The sequence below is a fragment of the Canis aureus genome, chromosome 29 (assembly GCF_053574225.1).
Source record: "Canis aureus isolate CA01 chromosome 29, VMU_Caureus_v.1.0, whole genome shotgun sequence".
Lineage (NCBI taxonomy): Eukaryota > Metazoa > Chordata > Mammalia > Carnivora > Canidae > Canis > Canis aureus.
In genome coordinates this window covers 11247987-11268264 of record NC_135639.1, presented here as the reverse complement: position 1 = coordinate 11268264, position 20278 = coordinate 11247987, and the positions used below count along the sequence as shown (strand labels likewise).

The window sequence follows — 20278 nt, the reverse complement described above, 5'->3', positions numbered from 1 at the left end:
AGTGTCTGGCTTTGTTTCTCTCTGACGGTAAGTGCACTAAATAGTTACTGAATTAAACAGGCTCTATGCAGACGTGAACAGCTGCAGGGGAGGAGTTACATGATGTCAAAGCTCCTTTGGGGGGTCTGGCTTCTTCTTCCACACCCCACAAAGCTACTTATCTGTCATTTTTTTTATTTCATGATCTCTAACTACATGAACGATGACAATTACATCCAAATCATCCACAGTGCATTTTGGGATTCAACTAATCAGATTATTGCAGAGAGATACAGAAAGCTATTTTAAAAGTGGCACCTCTAAATTTCAATCCCCTGGTTCCCCTTTTAAACACGGCTTAAAAACTTCAAAAGTTTTTGCCATTTCTATTTCTGGGCCTACAAAAAAGAGTTCAGTTCAGTCCAGAAAGACATGTGGGCGGGCTGGATGTGAGAGCGAGCGTGGGTGAGCTGGGCTCAGCTTTGGCTACAAATGGCTCACACACCTCTTCCCTCCCAAAGCGGGCAGCACTCTCTGTCTGCTCCTGCAGGCTTGCGCTGTTTCTTCAAAATCTTTGCTAGTTACGTTCTCCGGTGGGTACTTTTAGGAGGCCCAGAGCGCCCCACCCCCGCAATCTCGGACCCTCACTCGGCGTCAGCTAATGCCTTGATTCAGAACCAGCGGCCGCGCCAGCCACGCCCACGCTCCAGCCCCAGCCTCGGCCCCGGCAGCACCTGGGCGTGTCACGTGCCAGGACTCGGGCGTGAAGCCAGCGCCGCCATGTTGGTTTCTGGCGACGCTTTCCAGGGGAAGGGGAAGGCCGCTTCCTCAGCCTCCCGTTGTTCCGGGGCCTTGTGCGCAAGTGCGGAAGTGTGTTGGCCCGAGTGTGACCGGTTTCCGGCCGGGGGTGCCGCACCGGCTGCCAGGAGACGTGTAACGGACGGTGGGCCGCAGCCATGGCCGAGAGGAAACCTAACGGTGGTGGCGGCGCCGCGTCCACCTCCTCATCGGGCACTAACTTGCTCTTCTCCTCCTCGGCCACGGAATTCAGCTTCAACGTGCCCTTCATCCCAGTCACCCAGGCGGCCGCTGTCTCGGCCTCCTTGCTCCTGCCGGGAGGTAGTAGGGAGGTGGTGCGGGGATCCGGGGGGCCGCGGGGGGCGTGGGTCCCGGGGGTCGGGTGGGAGCTTTTCCGTCCGTCTCCATCCAACTCCGTGGGTTGGATGCCACGGCCATTAGCGGCCAGATTTGAGTGGCCCGGGAGCGCCGAGATGTCAGGGGCGGGGGCCGGATCCTGAGGCTCGCTCGTAGTCCAAGGAACCCTCTGTCCCGAGGGCTGGACTCTCCGCGGTGGCACTGGCACTGCCCAGATTTCTGTTGTGTCTGTAGTGGTGTGCCCGGTGCTTGCGGGGAACGCAAAGAAGTTAGTGCCCCGTAACTAGGCTGCAGTCAGGTATCTCCACCTGCCAAGTGGAGGCACAGAACGCAGCGCTTCGCTTTGTCTGGGAAGCTCTTTCTGGTCCTCCTTGGCCCCCACTTCTGTGCGCACCCCAGCTCATCCATTTCTTTGTTGTTGTCTAGGGGTGTTGCTTTTTCGTGGTTGCGGGACATAACCCAGAGCATGGTATTTAGGAGCGCAGACCGAGTTTCAGCCCTGGCTCTGCCAGGAATTAATTGCTGTAGGGCTTCAGGCATGTTACTTCCCCTCTCTGTGCTGCTTCGCTGTACCTATCTGGCCAGCCTCGTATAAGGCTGTAATGAGAGGCGGATTGGTTTTTGTGTCATGTTTGTGAAGGCCACGTATCTGCCTCTCTATTTGGACTGTGGCCTTCCTGCAGGTTTGCAGCTCCTGCTACAGTGTGTGCTAGAGTGCGTGCAGAGGAGGGGCTCAAGTAGTCAGTGGTACAGCGGAGGGCCTCGTATACCCTGCGGGGGAGTTTATGGTTCATCCTATAGGTTGTGCGGGAGCCTCAGGAGGACTTTAAGTTAACAAGGCAGTAAACTTAGAGGTATGTTTCAGAAAGACTGGAGCTTTCTGAAATTGCAGCGGAGGAAAGCTGACTGTAGCAAGAGTGGTCAGTCTGGTAGAGCGGATGGCACTCTAGCCCTAGCCAGCCACGTTGGGCATGAGGACCAGGGATGAGAGGTGAGAGATTTTTTTAGTCTATAAATTGTTTGACTTAGTAACTCACTGGAGGTCATACTGTCGGCACTGTCAGCGTGCTTCTCTTCTTTCAGTTTTTTTAGCCCAAAGCCCTGACTCCTTAGCTGGCATATAATGAATACCATGTACATGTTTCTTTATTACTTTTTTTAAAAGATTTTTTAAAAAGATTTTATTTATTTATTCATGATAGACAGAGAGAGAGAGAGAGAGAGAGGCAGAGACACTGGCAGAGGGAGAAGCAGGGAGCCCGACACGGGACTTGATTCCGGGACTCCAAGATCACGCCCTGGGCCAAAGGCAGGTGCTAAACCGCTGAGCCACCCAGGGATCCCCCCCCCCCTTTTTTTTTAAAAGATTTTATTTATTTATTTGAGAGAGAAAGAGACAGCATGAGCGGGGGGGGGGGCAGAGAGAGAGAGAGAAGTGGACTCCCTGCTGAGATCATGATCTGAGCCGAAGGCAGACGTGTGAAACCAACTGAGCCACCCAGGTGCCCCTGTGTACATGTTTCTTGAATGTGTATCTGAAGGATTGAATGAAGGGATTGAGAAATGACGAGAGTGGGGGAGCCTAAGAGACGATGTTTTGATTTGAGTGTCTGGATGGATGTTGGCAAACATCTGTTGAGCCAGGTAGTAAAAGAAGCACAGGAAGGGGGATGGTTAAGGTGATACATTCATTTTCAGGCTTACCGAGTTTGAGGTGTATGTGGCTGTGTCTGCCAAAAGTTTGAGGAAGCAGTTGAGTAATAGATTCTGGAACACATGAGAGCAGTCTCGGTTTGAGACAGAGTTGGGAGTGTCACGAGTGTACAAGTGCTCATTAAAGTTGTGAGTGTCTTTTACCAAATGTGTCCACGTGTAATTAGAGAGTGCTCCTGAGGGGTGCTGGCAGCATTTTGAGATCAGCATTCCATTTACAATTGATGCTAAGTAGAAAAAAGTTTCTTGGATCAAGCTGATCCAAAGGACAAAGGATACCACAGAGGTTTTTTCCCATTCCATGTTTTTAGTGTTGAGAGATGAACTGAGAAATAAAACAAGTGAAGTCCAGGTAGATGAAAAGAGAGAGTGGGCACTGGAAATGTTACCAAAAAGGGGAATAGAACCTCCTTTGTGCAGGAGGTGATATTTTTAGTTACAAAGAAACAACTGAGAAAAGTATTTAGTGGAGTATCTTAGTTAAATTGATATGTGAGAAATATAATGGAGTAACAGAGAAGCTCAAGCCAGAATCACTGTTGAGTCCAGTGGCCTTCTTCCGCCGAGGTCAAGAAGGATTCTGAAGCTTGAAAGAAGGCCAGTCGGACAAGGATCACAGTGTACTGTCTGCTGGGTGTGGGTCCTCTGTTTACTGCTTCTAGCAGTAGGAGATAAGAGGGAATGAGACTGGAGAAGGAAAAGATTAGGAAGAGGAAAGTTTCTACAGGCTAAGGCTTATAAAAAGCTTAGGAAGAGCAGGCTGGACTTTTGAGGCCGAATAGAGGGAAAATCCTTTTATTTTACAACTTGGTTACAGAAGAGAAGATAATTTGATGTTGATAATACTTGCAGTGAAGATCAGTTTGGGCAAAGGGAAGTGATGAGAACTTCGGTTAGAAAATAACTTTTTTCATGATTTGGCATTCTCTAATGACTAGTTATCTGGTTGTGTTACTGTGTGACTTTAGGGATGGCAATTAATGGTTGACCTACTTTGCCTTGGGAATACAAATACTGCATGTTCATTTGTACAATGAATGCTTTGTAGCTAAGAGCCCTGACACACCCCTTCTTGTCGATAGAGTCATATCTGTACTTAAATTTCTTGTTACTGTAGAAATAAAATTACGTGTATTTTGGTAATGGAATAATATTTGAATTATTTTTTACCAGGAAAAAATTCAAAATGAGATTTAAAAATAGGTACAGATTTTGTTTTTGAAGATTTTATTTATTTATTCATGAGACACACAGAGAGAAAGGCAGAGACACAGGCAGAGAGAGGAGAAGCAGGCTCCATGCAGGGAGCCCGATGTGGGACTCGATCCCGGGACTCCAGGATCACACCCTGGGCCAAAGGCAGAAGCTCAGCCACTGAGCCACCCAGGCGTCCCAGATTTTGTTTTTGAAAATATCCTCATACGAGATCCCTGGGTGGCTCAGCAGTTTAGCGCCTGCCTTTGGCCCAGGGCGTGATCCTGGAGACCCGGGATCGAGTCCCATGTCGGGCTCCCGGCATGGAGCCTGCTTCTCCCTCTGCCTGTGTCTCTGCCTCTCTCGCTCTGTGTCTCTCATGAATAAATAAATAGAATCTTAAAAAAAAAAAAAGAAAATATCCTCATACAAATATGTATAATTTATGTATATTGACAAAATAAATGTGTAACTATTTATGTTTGTTAAAAAATATAAAAATTCATGTACCAAATTGTTAACAGTGATTGGGAGGTGGGCTTATGGATGAATTCTAATTTTTCCATTCTTTTGTTGTTTCTTATTCATATTCTCTAGTTTTTCATTTTAAAGAAAAAGGTTTTCTTTTGTTTTTGTTTTTTTTTTTCCAGTAGTGCAGAAATAGAACAATGAAATGAAAGATACAGTTGCTAGATCTGCCATATAGGATCATATCTGCAGAACAATAGACTATCCTTTAAAGTGTTTGCTCTCTGGTTCCCTTTCAGAGGATTCCACAGATGTTGGTGAGGAGGACAGCTTCCTTGGTCAGACTTCTGCTCACACATCTACCCCACAGACATTTAGTTACTTCTCTCAGGTATCAAGCAGTAGTGATCCTTTTGGGAATATTGGACAGTCACCGTTAACGACTGTGGCAACATCAGCTGGACATTCAGCATTCTCCAAGTCCCCAGCTGCTCTCCCTTTCACAACCGGATCCCAAGATGTGTTGAATGCATGTTCACCATCCATTTCGAAGGCTCAGTATGGTGCTCCACCTTCTTCACAGATGGGAATGAATACTTATCTGCCTTCTCAGCCGAGTAGTCTCCCTCCTTCCAATTTTGGGAGCCCACCGCAAGGAACACCCCAACAGGGACATAATCCGTATCGTCATACCCCTGTGAGCAGCCGGGCTAATCCTTATATTGCACCACCACAGCTGCAACAGTGCCATACACAAGGTCATCCCACCCATCCTCCACCCCCCGGACCCCCTGTTCAGATGTACCAGATGCCTGTAGGATCTCTGCCACCGGTAAGGAAACATGTGTTTATATCCTAGCTATTCACTGTGATTTTTTTTTTTTTTTTTTTAAGATTTTATTTATTCATGAGAGACACACAGAGAGAGGCAAAGACATAGGCAGAGGGAGAAGCAGGCTCCCTGTGGGGAGCCGTATGTGGGACTTGATCCCAGGACCCTGGGATCACGACCTGAGCTGAAGGCAGATGCTCAACCACTGAGCCACCCAGGTGCCCTCACTGTGATTTTTTATTTTTCTCTCAACTTATGTTTTTAAAATCACTGCACCTTTTTTTTTTTTTTTTTTTTGCAAGACACACACACAGAGAGAGAGAGAGAGATCGGCAGAGACACAGGCCAAGGGAGAAGCAGGCTCCATGCAGGGAGCCCGACGTGGGACTCGATCCTGGGTCTCCAGGATCACACCCTGGGCCGCAGGCGGCGCTATACTGCTGAGCCACCTGGGCTGCCCAAACACTGCACTTTTAATAACCAATGTGATGACAAACTATTTTCAGAGGGCATTTTTTGTAAGCTATGTGCTTTGAAGTAAACGTTCGTTTAAAGGTAGCTCATCAAATGGTTCATGTATTAGTTTATATTCTCAGTTTATGGAAGGTAGTACTTGATTTTAATGAATTAACTACATGTTAGTTATTTCCAGATTTTAGTGTAAGATACCAATAATGTCTTCTGGGGATATGTGAGAGTTCAAGCAGTTATTAACAGACTGCCGGGATCCCTGGGTGGCGCAACAGTTTAGCGCCTGCCTTTGGCCCAGGGCGCGATCCTGGAGACCCGGGATCGAATCCCACGTCGGGCTCCCAGTGCATGGAGCCTGCTTCTCCCTCTGCCTGTGTCTCTGCCTCTCTGTGTGTGTGTGTGTGTGACTATCATAAATAAATAAAAAATTAAAAAAAAAATAAATCTTTAAAAAAAAACAGACTGCCAATTTCTCATTTTTTAATTATCCTGTTCAATCAAAACATTCAATTACAGAGACTAAAATTCATTATTCCAATTTGAATTTCTTTTATTTACATTATGAAATTTGGATCTGGACAGTCAGACTCTATCTCAGGAGGGTGATTGAACAACATTTGCATTGGGTAAATTTTATGAAATTCCCTTATGCTCTTTTCCCAGCTAATTGTTCAATTAGCTTCAATTAGCTAATAGTTTAATTAGCTAATAGTTCAATTAGCTAATAGGTTCAATTAGCGCCTGCCTTTGGCCCAGGGCGCGATCCTGGAGACCCAGGATCGAATCCCACGTCGGGCTCCCGGTGCATGGAGCCTGCTTCTCCCTCTGCCTGTGTCTCTGCCTCTCTCTCTCTCTCTGTGTGACTATCATAAATAAATAAAAATTAAAAAAAAAAAAAAAAAGAGAAAAGAAGGTTGCAAAAAATAAAAACAGCACCCCAGCACCTTAACCTATATTTACCTGTCATTAACCTTTTACCCCATTTGTTCTGTCACTGTGAACATGTGTTCTCACACACATTTGGGCATCCTCTCTCTCCTGTTCTCACTGTGTTATCTGCAGTTATTTTGGGAAACACTTGGTTAGTAGAATACATGATGACTCTTTACTCCTAAGTATTCTTGTGTGTATTTCCTAAGAATAAGAAAGTTCTTTAACATAACCACAGTACAGTTAACCTCAGTAACTTTAGCATTGATACAGCATCCCAAAATGACTTTCAATTAAAAATGTTTAAAATAATTGTATTCTGATTTTAGAATTATTTCCAGTGTAGAAAATTTGAAAAATGCAGAATAGCCAAATAATTAAAGATTGTCCCTCAAATAACCCCTTTTTTCATTTTGTTCTGTGTCTTTTTTATATTTTAGACAAATGTATTTCTGTGAACATTTTATAGGTGTTAAGATTATTTTCTAAAATTATTTTTAATAGTTCTAGAGAATTCCAACAGTTAAGTAACTTAATCAGGTCTCTGTTAGACATTTAGATTGTGTCCAGTGATTTTCTATTATAAATGACCTTTTGTGTACATCTTTGTAGGTAAATTTTTACTTGTTTCTTAATTACATCTTTAGGTTGAGTTCTTAGAAGTGGCCAGGTCAAGAAATGTACAAGTTATAAAGATGAACTAAATTGTAGAAGACATAACTGCTAGATTCATTTCTGTGAAGGTATTGGTTTACTTTGCCATCGATGTGAGAAAGCCCAGATTACTTTAACACTGGTGTTGGGCTTTGTTAGGTTTTTTAAAAATTTGAGTTGCTTTAAGGCCTAATTATTAATCTAAATGGTTGTCTAGAAATATGTGTAGGGTAATCATTGCAAACATCCCTTTGGGTCTGAGGCGTACATGGAATTTTTTTTTGGACTAATGTCATAGTCCTAATTTTTTTGCATCCTTCAGATTCCTCCTTCAGTGCCATCAGGGTTGAGCCCTCCAACGCAACAGCAGGCACTTGCTAGACCTGCAGGTCCCTCTGTGCACGCGCCACCTTTTCTACTTCAGAACCAGTACGAACCTGTTCAGCCCCATTGGTTTTACTGCAAGGAGGTAGAATACAAACAGCTATGGATGCCTTTCAGTGTGTTTGACTCTTTGAATCTTGAAGAAATCTATAATTCAGGTAAGCACTGATTATGCATCGCCTGTATTTGATTTTAGGACGAGAAGAAGTAAAGAGTGATTTATCCATGGCTTGCTTTTTGTGTGTGTCAGATTCCTTAGTCCTGGTGGACTCCACCAGACTATACCTTAAGATAATGATATAAATGTACGTCCTGAGTTATTAGAGCAAGGTTTTTAAGGAAGTGTTTTAATAATTTTCTTCTTTGTTTAAAGGTATTTTAGATTAGAGAAATAGAGTAGTTCCTATAAGGTGGGTGTCAATTTTCGTTATTTCCCTTATTCGTTTATAGTTACGGGCATTTATAAAACATCTTCTTTGGAACTCTTGTTCCTGAAGACGCTCTGAAAAGTGTTCTATGATCAGGTGAGTTTTGGCAGCGATTTCACTCCATGTACCTTTTTGAGGTAGTGCACTGGAGTGTGTGAAGGTATTGAGATTGGAGTGTAGAGAATATGTGTTTGTGTTTATCCTGGTGATATTTCATCATGGGATGTAACAATCACTTGTTAGTACCCTCTAGAAACATATTTCATGGAGCATTGCTGCTTTGATGAAAAAATGGAAACCCACCAGTTACTTGAATGATTTTATGATTTTTTTTTCATGATCATGTTTTAAAGCTTCACTGTGGCTATTTTTTCTTCACTTAAGAAGAGTCCTAATTTTGAGCAGCACAAATTGATCATAAACTTCTATTTTTAAACAAAAATGGGCTTAGTTCTTTGTCTTTTAGGATCAGCCAGTCACCATATTCATTATTTATTACTCTTAAACATCTCTTGTAACTGTTGGGTTAAAATGTGGATTTTATACTCCAGTCCAGCCAGATCCCGAGAGCGTCGTTCTAGGCACGGATGGAGGGCGCTATGATGTTTATCTCTATGATCGAGTAAGGAAGGCCGTGTACTGGGAGGAGGAGCCCGCTGAAGTGAGACGCTGTACTTGGTTTTACAAAGGGGACACAGACAGCAGATTTATTCCCTATACAGAGGAGTTCAGTGAAAAATTAGAGGTATGTGGGCTTTATTCCTTTTTAAAAAAAAAAAAATTATTCATGAGAGACACAGAGAGGCAGAGACACAGGCGGAGAGAGTAGCAGGCTCCATGCAGGGAGCTTGATGCGAACTTGATCCCCGGACTCCAGGATCGTGCCCTACGCCGAAGGCAAGTGCTTAGCTAATGAGCCACCCAGGTGACCTTGGGCTTTATTCCTTTATGCTTTTCTTTAAAAAACATAGGCTATAGCATATAGTCTAAGTATAAAGTCTAAGCAGTATCTAAAAGTATTCACTTTATCTCAGTTGTATTTGATTATAAATGGGTGACACTGGCTTTGAGGGTGGGAGAGCTACCTACTGACCATCTCAATAACACATGGCTGTTCTTAACCGAGGGAGATCTTAGCTCCTCTTCAGCCTCTTTCATGATGCTGAGACCAGATCAGGGAAGATGCAGAGGAGGTTAAGAAGTGAAAAAACCAATGAGAAGAGAAGCAGACATATTTCTCAATATTTTGTAGGTGATCCTGTCCTATGAGAGCACTGAGACAAGAGTTGGAAATAGAAAAACACCTATTTGAAAAAAAAAAAAATAATAAAAATAAAAAAAAAAAGAAAAAAAAAAAAAAAAAAAGAAAAACACCTATTTGATGATGACATGATTATCTATATAGAAAGTCAGGAGAACTTTTACAAATATCAGTAGCACAAGTCTGGATATAAAATCAACACACACAGAGTTAATGGTATTCCTGTGCAATAGAAATAACTAACTGGGGGTGCTGTTGGTTGGCCCAGGTGGGAGAGTGCGTGACTCTTGATCTCAGGGTTGTGAGTTTGAGCCCCATGTTGGACATGGAGCCTACATTAAAAAAAGAAAGAAATAACTAGCACCCATTAAAAAAAAAAAATGCTATTTATAACACTAACAAAACCATAGGCTGAGTAGGAAAAGGTCTGACAAATACCTACATGAACTTGTGGAGGAAAACTATGAACCAGAATTAAAGGAAATAAAAGATGATCTCAAGAAATGGAGCTAAATATGTTCACAGATGCACAGTTAGGATGTCAGTTCTTTCCAAGTTACTTTATAAATTTTATGTAATCCCAATCAAAATCACATCAGAGTTTTTAAGGTAAAATTTGTAAACTCCTCTGAATTTTATATGGAAGGGTCAAAGTATCAAGAATAACCAAGACTGGGATCCCTGGGTGGCTCAGCAGTTGAGCGTCTGCCTTAGGCTCAGGTTGTGATTCCCTGGTCCTGGGATCAAGTCCTGCATCGGGTTTCCTGAAGGGAGCCCGCTTCTCCCTCTGCCTATGTCTCTGCCTCTCTCTCTCTCTGTGTCTCATGAATGAATAGAATCTTAAAAAAAAGAAAAAAGAAAAAAGAATAAGCTGTTAGAAGAATGGCATGTGGAAACTTGCTCTACCAGACAACATTTATTTTAAAGCTATGGATTGAAAGGGAATATGAAAAAGTGCAAATAATTCTTAAGATGAGGGCAGCCCTGGTGGCGCAGCGGTTTAGCGCCGCCTGCAGCCCAGGGTGTGATCCTGGAGACCCGGGATCGAGTCCCACGTCCATCTCTCTGTGTGGTGCCTGCTTCTCCCTCTGCCTGTGTCTCTGCCTCACTCTCTCTCTCTCTGTCTCTGTGAATAAATAAAATAAAATATTTAAAAAAAAATTCTTAAGATGATAAAACTTCTTTTCCTTTAAACATTTTTATTTGTATTCCTGCTTTTAATAATTATAAATATGGTAAAAATTACAAAAAGCCAGGTGAGGAAGAGTCAAAGGGATAGAGGCTGTTGGAGAGGAATCATTAATCAGTGTTTGGGAGACAAAAAGAAATTAATCTGTTTTGACATGATTGTCAGATAACTGTTGTTAATAATTTAAAAAAAAACACACACACACAAAAATAACTTTGGACAGTGGATGTGCTAGTTTACTTCATCTTGTGTCTCTCTCCAAGAGGCCCTCAGACCTTTTTTTTTCCTTGTTGTAAGTAGAATACTCTGTCTGGAGGAAGAGTAAGAAAATGGTTCAATAGTCAGGTCTTTTTATTTTTTTTTAAAGGTTTTATTTATTTGAAAGAGAGGGAGAGAGAGCACAAGCAGGGGGAGCATCAGGGAGAGGGAGAAGCAGGCTCCCCACTGAGCAGGAAGCCCAATGTGGGGCTCAATCCCAGGACCTGGAATCATGACCTGAGTGGAAGGTGATGCTTCACTGACTGAGCCACCCAGGAGCTCCTCAACAGTCATGTCTTTGGAGTTGGAAAGTTGAGGGTGGGAGTGAACTGCAGTTCTGCCGTTGCTAGTTTACAGTGTGTAATGTCATGTAGCTGTGAACTTAAAATGTCTAATAGGGGTTGAGTGTGTCCTCCTTTCCACCCTCCGAAAGATATGTTGAAGTCCTAACCTCTAGTGCCTCTGAATATGATCTTACCTGGAAATAGGATGCTTGCAGATATAATTAGTTAAGATGAGATCATTCTGGAGAAGGGTGGGCCCCTAATCCAGTAGGACTTGATGTCATACTGTGTAAAAATAGAGAATGGGAGTGTTGCGACTATAAGCAAGGAACACTAAAGATTGCTGGTAAACCATCAGAAACTTGGAAGAGGCAAGGAAGGAGTTCCCTATAGGTTTCTGAGGGACATAGCCCCACTTACACTTGACTTCAGACTTCTAGCCCCCAAAACTGTGAGATAATAACATTTCTGTTGTTAGAAGCCATTCAGTTTGGGACGCCTTGGGTGGCTCAATGGTTGAGTGTCTGCCTTCTGCTTGGGATGTGATCCCGAGGTCCTGGGATTGAGTTCTGCATTGGGCTCCCCATGGTGAGTTTGCTTCTCCTTCTGCCTATGTCTCTCTGCCTCTCTCTCTCTCTCATGAATAAATAAATAAATCTTAAAAAAAAAAAAAAAAGCCATTCAGTTTGTGGTACTTTCGGACAGCAGCCTTAGGAAATAATAGGCTTTGTAAACCTTTGTTTTCTTTTCTATATAATGGGTATAGTCTTATTTAGGAGTGTTGAGAGGAATTAATTAAATGAGGTAATAATGTGTATAAAGTGACTGACAAGTGTGTTAATACATGACAGCTGCTGTTACATTATTTTTATTGTCATTGTGTTATACTTTCACACTTTTTCTCAATGTGGTATAGATTTGTCTTACTGGATTATTTGTTTCCATTATTTTAGGCTGAATATAAAAAAGCAGTGACCACGAATCAGTGGCACCGTAGATTAGAATTCCCAAGTGGAGAAACAATCGTTATGCACAATCCAAAGGTAATGTTATTGTTTAAGATATTAAAATATTAGGTTCATTTTATTAATTATTTTGGTGAATGTGGTTGATAAAAAATGTTCATTTTAATTAACTTCTGTAGGGATATATTTATAACAATTGCATGGTTTTTAAAAGCTTACTATAGTTCACATTGATCATAGAAACAAAAATTAAATTTTTCTCATGAAGTTTCTGTTTATGGCAGTGTATTAACTGAAGCTTAGTATGCACCATTGAAGTTGCTTGACAAATGTTTGCACTTGATCAGAGGTCGGCAGGCTTTTTCTGTAAAGGGCCAGAGAGTAAATATTTAATTCTTCGTAGGCTGTGTGATCTCTGCTGCAGCTGTCAGCTCTGCCACTGTAGCCTGAGAGCAGCTGCAGATAATATATAAACTGGTGGGTGTGTCTATTGCAGTAAAACTTTATTTATAAAGGTCGTGGCTCAGAGTTGGCTTGCAGGCCATAGTTTGTCCCCCCTACCCTTGATAATGGTTTGTTTCCACTTTTAAAGATATGTCCTTCCTTTTCTTAATTTGTATTGTCTCTACAAACTTTTTTTTTTTTTTTTAAGATAGTGATTAGGGGTGTTCTTTCATTTCCCATACTTAAAATCTTTGAGTTCCAGATTCCTCACTTGTAATAGGTACCTCCCAGGGTCTTATTTCAGATAAAATGAAGTAATTTATACAGAAACATCCAGCATAATGCTTGGCATACAGTAATTTTCCAGAACATAGACTGTTTATTTATTTTAGAGAAGTATACAAGAAAAAATTAATTTTAATCTTACCACTTCTGTAGTCCTTATTGATACTGAAATAAGTAAAAATCTTTATATGTCAACAAAATTTAAACAGTATAAAGAAATAAAATAAAAAACAAAAGCCTCTTCTGCATTTCCCATTTCTCCTGATGGTAACTACTTTTTACCTCTTGTTTTTCATTTTTTTTTTTTTGATGCATATACAAAAATTTTGCATACCATCTTGTATGCCTCTTTTTTTTTAAAGAAAAATTTCTGCGTGACATGGGACTAAATTAAGCTGATTTATAACAAAATACATGTTTTCTTAAAAAGTGGTGGATAAAACAGTTTTTGGCATTGAAATTGAATTTGTAAATTAATTGGGAATCTTGTTATTCAAAGGATTATGCCTTAAATATTTTTGTAAGACAAAGATTTCTCCATTGTAGGTAATTTTCCTTATTTCTTATGTGTAAACCTGGATTTTTATGTTATATTTTTAAAACCAAGATATATTACTTCTGATTTAGTTGCGGTATTTTCTAGTATAAGCATTGGAAATAACGATATTGATTTGCCTAGTTTTAACGGTTAATGAACACTAGTAGGACTGTTAAAGAAATTGTTTTGGGAGAACAATATAACACTTGATTTGTCAACTATTTATATTATGAAGTAGTTTATTACGTATTGAAATAAATTATTTAGCCTGTAATGGAAATAGTCTTGGTCCTGAACTCTGTCATAATCCTTCTGTCGTGTCTTGAAGGTTATTGTCCAGTTCCAGCCTTCATCGGTACCAGATGAATGGGGAACCACACAAGATGGACAGACAAGGCCCAGGGTTGTAAAGCGTGGGATTGATGATAACCTTGATGAGATTCCTGATGGTGTGTATCGCTTCCTAAGGGCCAAGGTCATTTTTAGACTCCTCTCTTTCAGCATCATTTTTTAGAATGATGAAAAAGGAAGCAATTATTAGGACTACCTGCCATAGCATTCAGAAATCAGGCAGGTTGGCACATATCTTTCTTTTACTTCTATTACTTTTATATCTGTTTATTTTTAAATACAGAATTCTGTTGAAGATCTACAAACCATGTGACATGGATTCTAAAATATGTATTGTTGTGAACAAGCACTTTGCTGGTTGAAACTAGGCTCTTGGCAATATTTTTGGACCTTTGTGGTCATGTCTCATGTTTGTATTACTGTAGTGCAGAAGATGGCAAACTTTTTCTGTTAAGGGCTAAATAGTAAATGTTTCAGGCTATATGGACTTTGCTGCATCTGTATTCAACTCTGCCATTGTAGTGTGGAAGTATCTGTACGTAGTATGTAAACAAATGAGCATAGCCATGTTCCATTAAAGCTTTATAAAAAACAGGCCCATTTGGCCAATGCCTACTCCAGTGTATGTGCTTTGATCCCTCCCGTTACACCATTTAAAATACAGATTTGATTTGATTTGATTTGATTTATTTTTAAAGATTTTGTTTATTTATTCATAGAGACACAGGAAGAGAGAGAGAGAGAGAGAGGCAGAGACACAGAGGGAGAAGCAGGCTCCATGCAGGAAGCCTGACGTGGGACTCGATCCTGGCTCTCAGGATCACACCCCAGGCTGTAGGCGGCGCTAAACCACTGCGCCACCTGGGCTGCCCAAATACAGATTTTATTTTGACGATTATATACTTTCATTTTTGTTTCACTGCCTTATGTGACTATTAACATAAATAAATGTACTCAAATTATGAATGTGAACAAAATAACCAGAGTAAAATAGTAGATTTAACTTGTAGTTGTTTCTATATGCCAGAGTAGAATAATAGATTTAACTTGGTTTTCCTATATATAACTTGAAGATGCTCCAGTAGGTACAAAACTGCTGGTTATCATATGCTGGTAGCATCTGGGATCAGAGGTGGCGTGATTCCTCCTCTTCTTGGTCTAGTTCACTGTTATTTGCCAAGATGGACCTTGAGCTTTGTTCTCCTCATTTATAGAGAGTAATGAAACTCACTAGCTTGGGAGGGGTCTTGAATTTCTTTGTCCTATCTTGATGACAAAAGGGGTATCTAGAATATTGCTATTTAAATACGAAAACCCAAACAATTTCCCAGTTTGTATGTATGCGTGTAGGCATGTATATATTTCTTTTGTAGGGGAAATGCCTCGGGTTGATCATTTGGTGTTCATGGTACATGGGATTGGACCTGTGTGTGACTTGCGCTTTAGAAGCATTATTGAATGTGGTAAGTATTAGTCATTTATTTCATGGAATGAATTGAGAAGTGATAACTTTTAAATGTTCATTTTTGAGATAGTTTCCAGCTCTTTACTACTGGCTGAGGAACTGTAAGAGGAGATTTAAGTGGTCACTAGGAAATAATGTATACTTGATTTGCTTCTATGATATAGGTAATTCATAAAATCCTACAATGAAGAATTAGAAGGAATCTTGGAAATTAGTCTTTCTGACAAATAGCCTCTGCCTAGGCACTTTTGGCAACTAGGTATACCTGTGCATTGAGGTGATTTAAAGTGAATTAGTTGAAGTTGTTTAATGGAACAATCTGCCTGGTTTACTTAAATTTTTGAAGTTTTATTTTTATATCTGTATAATAATAGTTCTATTGAATACTTGATTTTTACCAGGCATTTTGCATACGTTGTGTTACTCACCTCTCACAATAAACCTTGAGGGGGGGTATAGGTACTGGTGCTGTTCTCCCCACTAGTAGGTGAGGCACTGAAGTGCGTAGGTGTAAGTTGACCTCTCCTGTATCATGGTCTGTGGGTTCTTGAGTGGGGGTCCTCTATTCCAGAGTGTGTATCTATAGTGCTATGCTGCCTTCCAGGAATGGTAGTTAAATGTTTTTCAGTTGTTCTATACATTCCTCTGAAATATTGAAAAATTAAAAAGAGCTTCCTAAAGGTTGGGTATTTTCCTTTTTGGACTGATTTTGTCATTCCTATTTTTTTTCTTAAAACGTTTGTTATATAAAAAGTACTAGAATATTTCAGGGAATTACCAACTATCTATCAAGCTAGGACATTTAATCAATTTAATTTGTCTTCCCTGATTTTCTTGTTTTAAGTGGATGATTTTAGGGTGGTTTCTCTGAAATTGCTGCAGACACATTTCAAGAAATCTTTAGACGATCGGAAAGTAAGCAGAGTGGAATTCCTTCCTGTTCATTGGCATAGTTCCTTGGGTGGGGATGCCACAGGTGTTGACAGGTTTGTGGACTTTGATAACTCGTTGTTCAGATTAGTCAAACTTAGATTCAAAATTTAAACCGTAATATGAAATAGTTTATTGTAACTTCAACATATGTTTTCAATAAATTTAATCCTTTCTTTAAATGACGTAGTTTCTCTGATGACATATGATTTAAACACTGGCTACTTTTCCATGTGCGCATGCATTTGTGTTTGTGCATGTGTGCACATGCATTCATGTCTGCATTCCTATTATAAACATTTAAGAGAATCTGGTAAATGTAAGCCCGTTTTAGAATACTATTCTAATCCATAGTAGGTTATACAGGAGGCTATCCTGTACATTGTAGGATGTTTAGGAGCATCCTTTCTTCTACCCACTGGGGAACAGCAGTGCCCCCCCGCCCCCAACCACCAACAGCCAAAAATATCTCCAGTCCTTGTAAAAGGCCAGCAGCATCTGTAGGCACTGTGACAACTGAAAGTAGCCCAGTCAATTTTGAAAGCTCCCAGTTGAGAAACAGATTTAGATAATATTTATGCTAGGACACAGGGCTAATAACATACCTGGATTTTAGTGAAGATCATGGTTCAGGACACATGTTTTAATGAAACTAATTCTGCAAATAGCATTCTCTGTTATTCCATATATTATTCTATGGTTAGTCCTGTTTATGAGAGTATAATCTTGAGAGTGGATGTTCATGAACTTCACTATATCCATTCTCAAATCAAGAAGGATTTTCAGTGCATGAAACTCCTTTCTCATTCCTTGCTATATTCCCTGTTGTCCTTTCCACCACAGTTTTTGTCAGGTATCCTGATTTCCAATTAATGGGAGGAATGGAAGAGTAGCCTTTCATCTTTAAAAAGAAAATTAAAATTTTTACATAGGCCTTATTTTATGTGATAACTCTTTGGAGAATCCCCAAAGTCACAGTCTAGTTCTAGGCACACATGACTTATTTTTTGTTTTATCTTGATTGATTTATAATAACTCTGTCTACAGAATCAACTCGTAATTAGTCTGTGGAATTCTTATACTCGTATATTTAGAAATCACTGTCTCAATTTTAAAGAATCTGTAGATTGGAAGGTGTCTGGTGACTGAATTTGCTTTTTCTTTCTAAAACAGGAATATTAAGAAAATCACTTTACCAAGTATTGGTCGGTTTCGTCACTTTACCAATGAAACCTTGCTAGATATTTTATTTTACAATAGCCCCACCTACTGTCAGACGATTGTGGAGAAAGTGAGAATGGAGATAAACCGCCTGCATGCACTATTTATGAGTCGGAATCCAGACTTCAAAGGAGGAGTCTCTGTTGCTGGTCACAGTTTAGGTAAAACTGTCAAATATCCACATTTTAAACATAATTTTTGTTGAGTTATCACTGCTTTAAGGTGACGTTGCTAGTATGAGATTTAGGATTAAAGATTTTAAGTTTTATAAAGGGTGGATGTGAATGCGTTGAGTTTAGGTTCTACCTTTGCTTTTCAATTACCTAGGAATGCTTTTATTTTAGTTTATTCTGCTGTTTGGTAAAACGAGTATTGATGATCAGATCTTGATTGACATTGAACTTTTGTATGACTTTTGCCTAAGAACTTTGAAAAAAAAAAAGAGAGAATTTAGTGTTATAAAAGTATTAGTACATTATAAAGCAAACTGCAATTTTTTTTTTTTAGGTTCTTTAATATTGTTTGACATCCTGTCTAATCAAAAAGATTTGAATTTGTCAAAGTCTCCTGGACCTTTTGCTGTTGCTAATGGAGTTGTGAAGCAGCCACATTTTCAGGAAAAACAGGTATGGCCCAGTTAACATATTTAGATTAGAGATGAAGCCAAACAGTTTCCTAAAGTCTGAACTGTTTCCTGAAAAAAAACATTTTTTTTTTCCTTAAGTTTAAGTAATCTCTATGCCCAGCATGGGGCTCAAACTTGCAGCCTCAAGATCAAGAATCCTATGCGTTTCTGACTGTGTGGGCCAGGTGCCCCTGAAAAGTCTTTATAAATCAAAGTACCCTGAGGTTTATAAGTATGATAGAATCATATAGCTTGAGTTTCTCACTTGTCTTTCTTATGGATTATAAATTTAAATGTGAAAAAAAGTTTTTGATTAAAAAAAAGTCAAGTAAATTATTGTAGGAAATGGGAACAAGAGTGATTTATTCACAACTTTTTCAGAATATTCAAACTTTGGATGATAAACTACCCAAAATTATGACTTCTATATGGAGCAAAATTGTTTAAGATTTGCTGTAGATCAGGGGACAGTTTATGGAAGTTTTTCTGAGGTTTGCAGTCAGTGTTCCCTGACTTTTTTTTTTTTCTCCTTAAGATACCTGAAGAGCCAAAGTTGACTTTGGATGAGTCCTGTGACCTTGACATTGAAAATGAAGAAGTCTTAAGTTTGCAAGAAACTCTGGAAGCACTTAGCCTCTCTGAATATGTTAGCATATTTGAAAAGGAAAAGATTGATATGGAATCTCTGGTACTGAGGATATTTTGATTCATTTTTGTTTAAGATTGTTTTTCTTGTGTATTAGATCAAAAATTAAGAATGATTTGAACACTTTTACGTCATGATATATTTCAGATAAGGCAGAGACTTAAATATTTAGAAACTGAAAAACACAGGAGTTTTGTTTGTTTGTGTTTTAGTATAATCTGGGAGGGCTTCTAAGTATGACACAAAACCCAGAAGCCATAAAAGAAAAATTGGATAGCAGATTTCCTAAACAACATCTAAAGGCCAGTGATGATTTTTTTTTTTTTTAAACAATGTTATCAAGCCATGAAAAGACATGGGGGATTTTATCTTTTATTTTATTTTTTTAATTTTTTATTTATTTATGATAGTCACACATTGAGAGAGAGAGAGAGGCGGAGACATAGGCAGAGGGAGAAGCAGGCTCCATGCATCAGGAGCCCGATGTGGGATTCGATCCCGGGTCTCCAGGATCGCGCCCTGGGCCAAAGGCAGGTGCTAAACCGCTGCGCCACCCAGGGATCCCAAGGCCAGTGATGATTAAGAAGACTATTTGGAACACACATTAGAGACAAAAGATTTATTTCCATATTATTTAAAACTCCTCTGAATTAATTCCACAAAGGCCATCAACACAGTAGAATAGGTGAAGAATATGAACAGATGATGTGCAGAAAGGGAAATAACAAAAATGGCTTTTTGTCATATGAAAACTCCTGAGAGAAAGTCAGATTAAAGGTACAATGAGTTTTTTTTAACCTTTCGGTTTGGCAAAAATAAAAACTTCTTAGTATAATGTGGGCCAGGGTGAGGGTAAGTGGGCACCATCTACATACTGTTTTTTTTTTTTTTTTTAAAGACTTTATTTATTCATGAGAGACACACAGAGAGAGGCAGAGACTTAGGCAGAGGGAGCTGCAGGCTCCCTTTGAAGAGCCCGATGTGTGACTCAATCCCGGGACTCCGGGATCAGGCTCTGAGTTGGCAGAATCTCAACCGCTGAGCCACCCAGGCTTCCTTACATATTGTTTGTAAGACTAAATTGCTACAACCCGTATGGAAAGCAGTTTGGTAAATATTTTTACCAAAATTTTATTTGAGATAGAATGAGAGAGTTCACAAGCGGTGGGTGGGACCAGAGGGAGAGGGAGAAGCAGACTCCCACTGAGCAGGGAGCCCACCATGGAGCTTGATCTCAGGACCCCAGGATCATGACCTGAGCTGAAGGCAGACACTTAACCAACTAAGCCACCCTGGTGCCCTTATTTTTTTCTTTTTAATGAAGAATTATAACTTTTTTTTTTTGAGGAAGATTTTAGTGTATTTAAAATAATGGCAGGGTTGGAAATTTTATTTAAAATTTTTTTTATTTAAGTTCAATTTAATTAACATGCAGTATATTAGTTTCAGAGGTAGAATTCAGTGATTCATCAGTTATGTATAACTCCCAGTGCTCATTACATCATGTTCCCTCCTCAATGCCCATCACTAAGTTACCTCATCCCTCCTACCCACCTCCCCTCCAGCAGTCCTATTTATTCCCTATGTTAAGATGGTAATACATTTTTA

At 39.9% G+C, this 20278-nt stretch overlaps 1 protein-coding gene across 5 annotated transcripts in view; it reads left to right on the top strand.

Annotated features, from left to right (window-relative positions):
• The first annotated feature begins 848 nt into the window (after positions 1-848).
• SEC23IP (SEC23 interacting protein) overlaps positions 849-20278 on the top strand; it is a 39056-nt gene continuing 19626 nt past the window's right edge. For 4 of the 5 annotated variants that reach the window (XM_077877419.1, XM_077877416.1, XM_077877417.1 and 1 more), the window contains exons 1-11: positions 850-1098; positions 4809-5341; positions 7719-7938; positions 8760-8953; positions 12154-12243; positions 13761-13881; positions 15157-15246; positions 16093-16234; positions 17352-17560; positions 17907-18025; positions 18560-18712. In XM_077877419.1, the coding sequence (XP_077733545.1) occupies positions 936-1098; positions 4809-5341; positions 7719-7938; positions 8760-8953; positions 12154-12243; positions 13761-13881; positions 15157-15246; positions 16093-16234; positions 17352-17560; positions 17907-18025; positions 18560-18712 (2034 nt within the window). In that variant the 5' untranslated portion in view covers positions 850-935. Of the gene's footprint in view, positions 1099-4808; positions 5342-7718; positions 7939-8759; positions 8954-12153; positions 12244-13760; positions 13882-15156; positions 15247-16092; positions 16235-17351; positions 17561-17906; positions 18026-18559; positions 18713-20278 lie in introns of all 5 variants that reach the window. The other variant, XM_077877420.1, reaches the window with a different exon arrangement.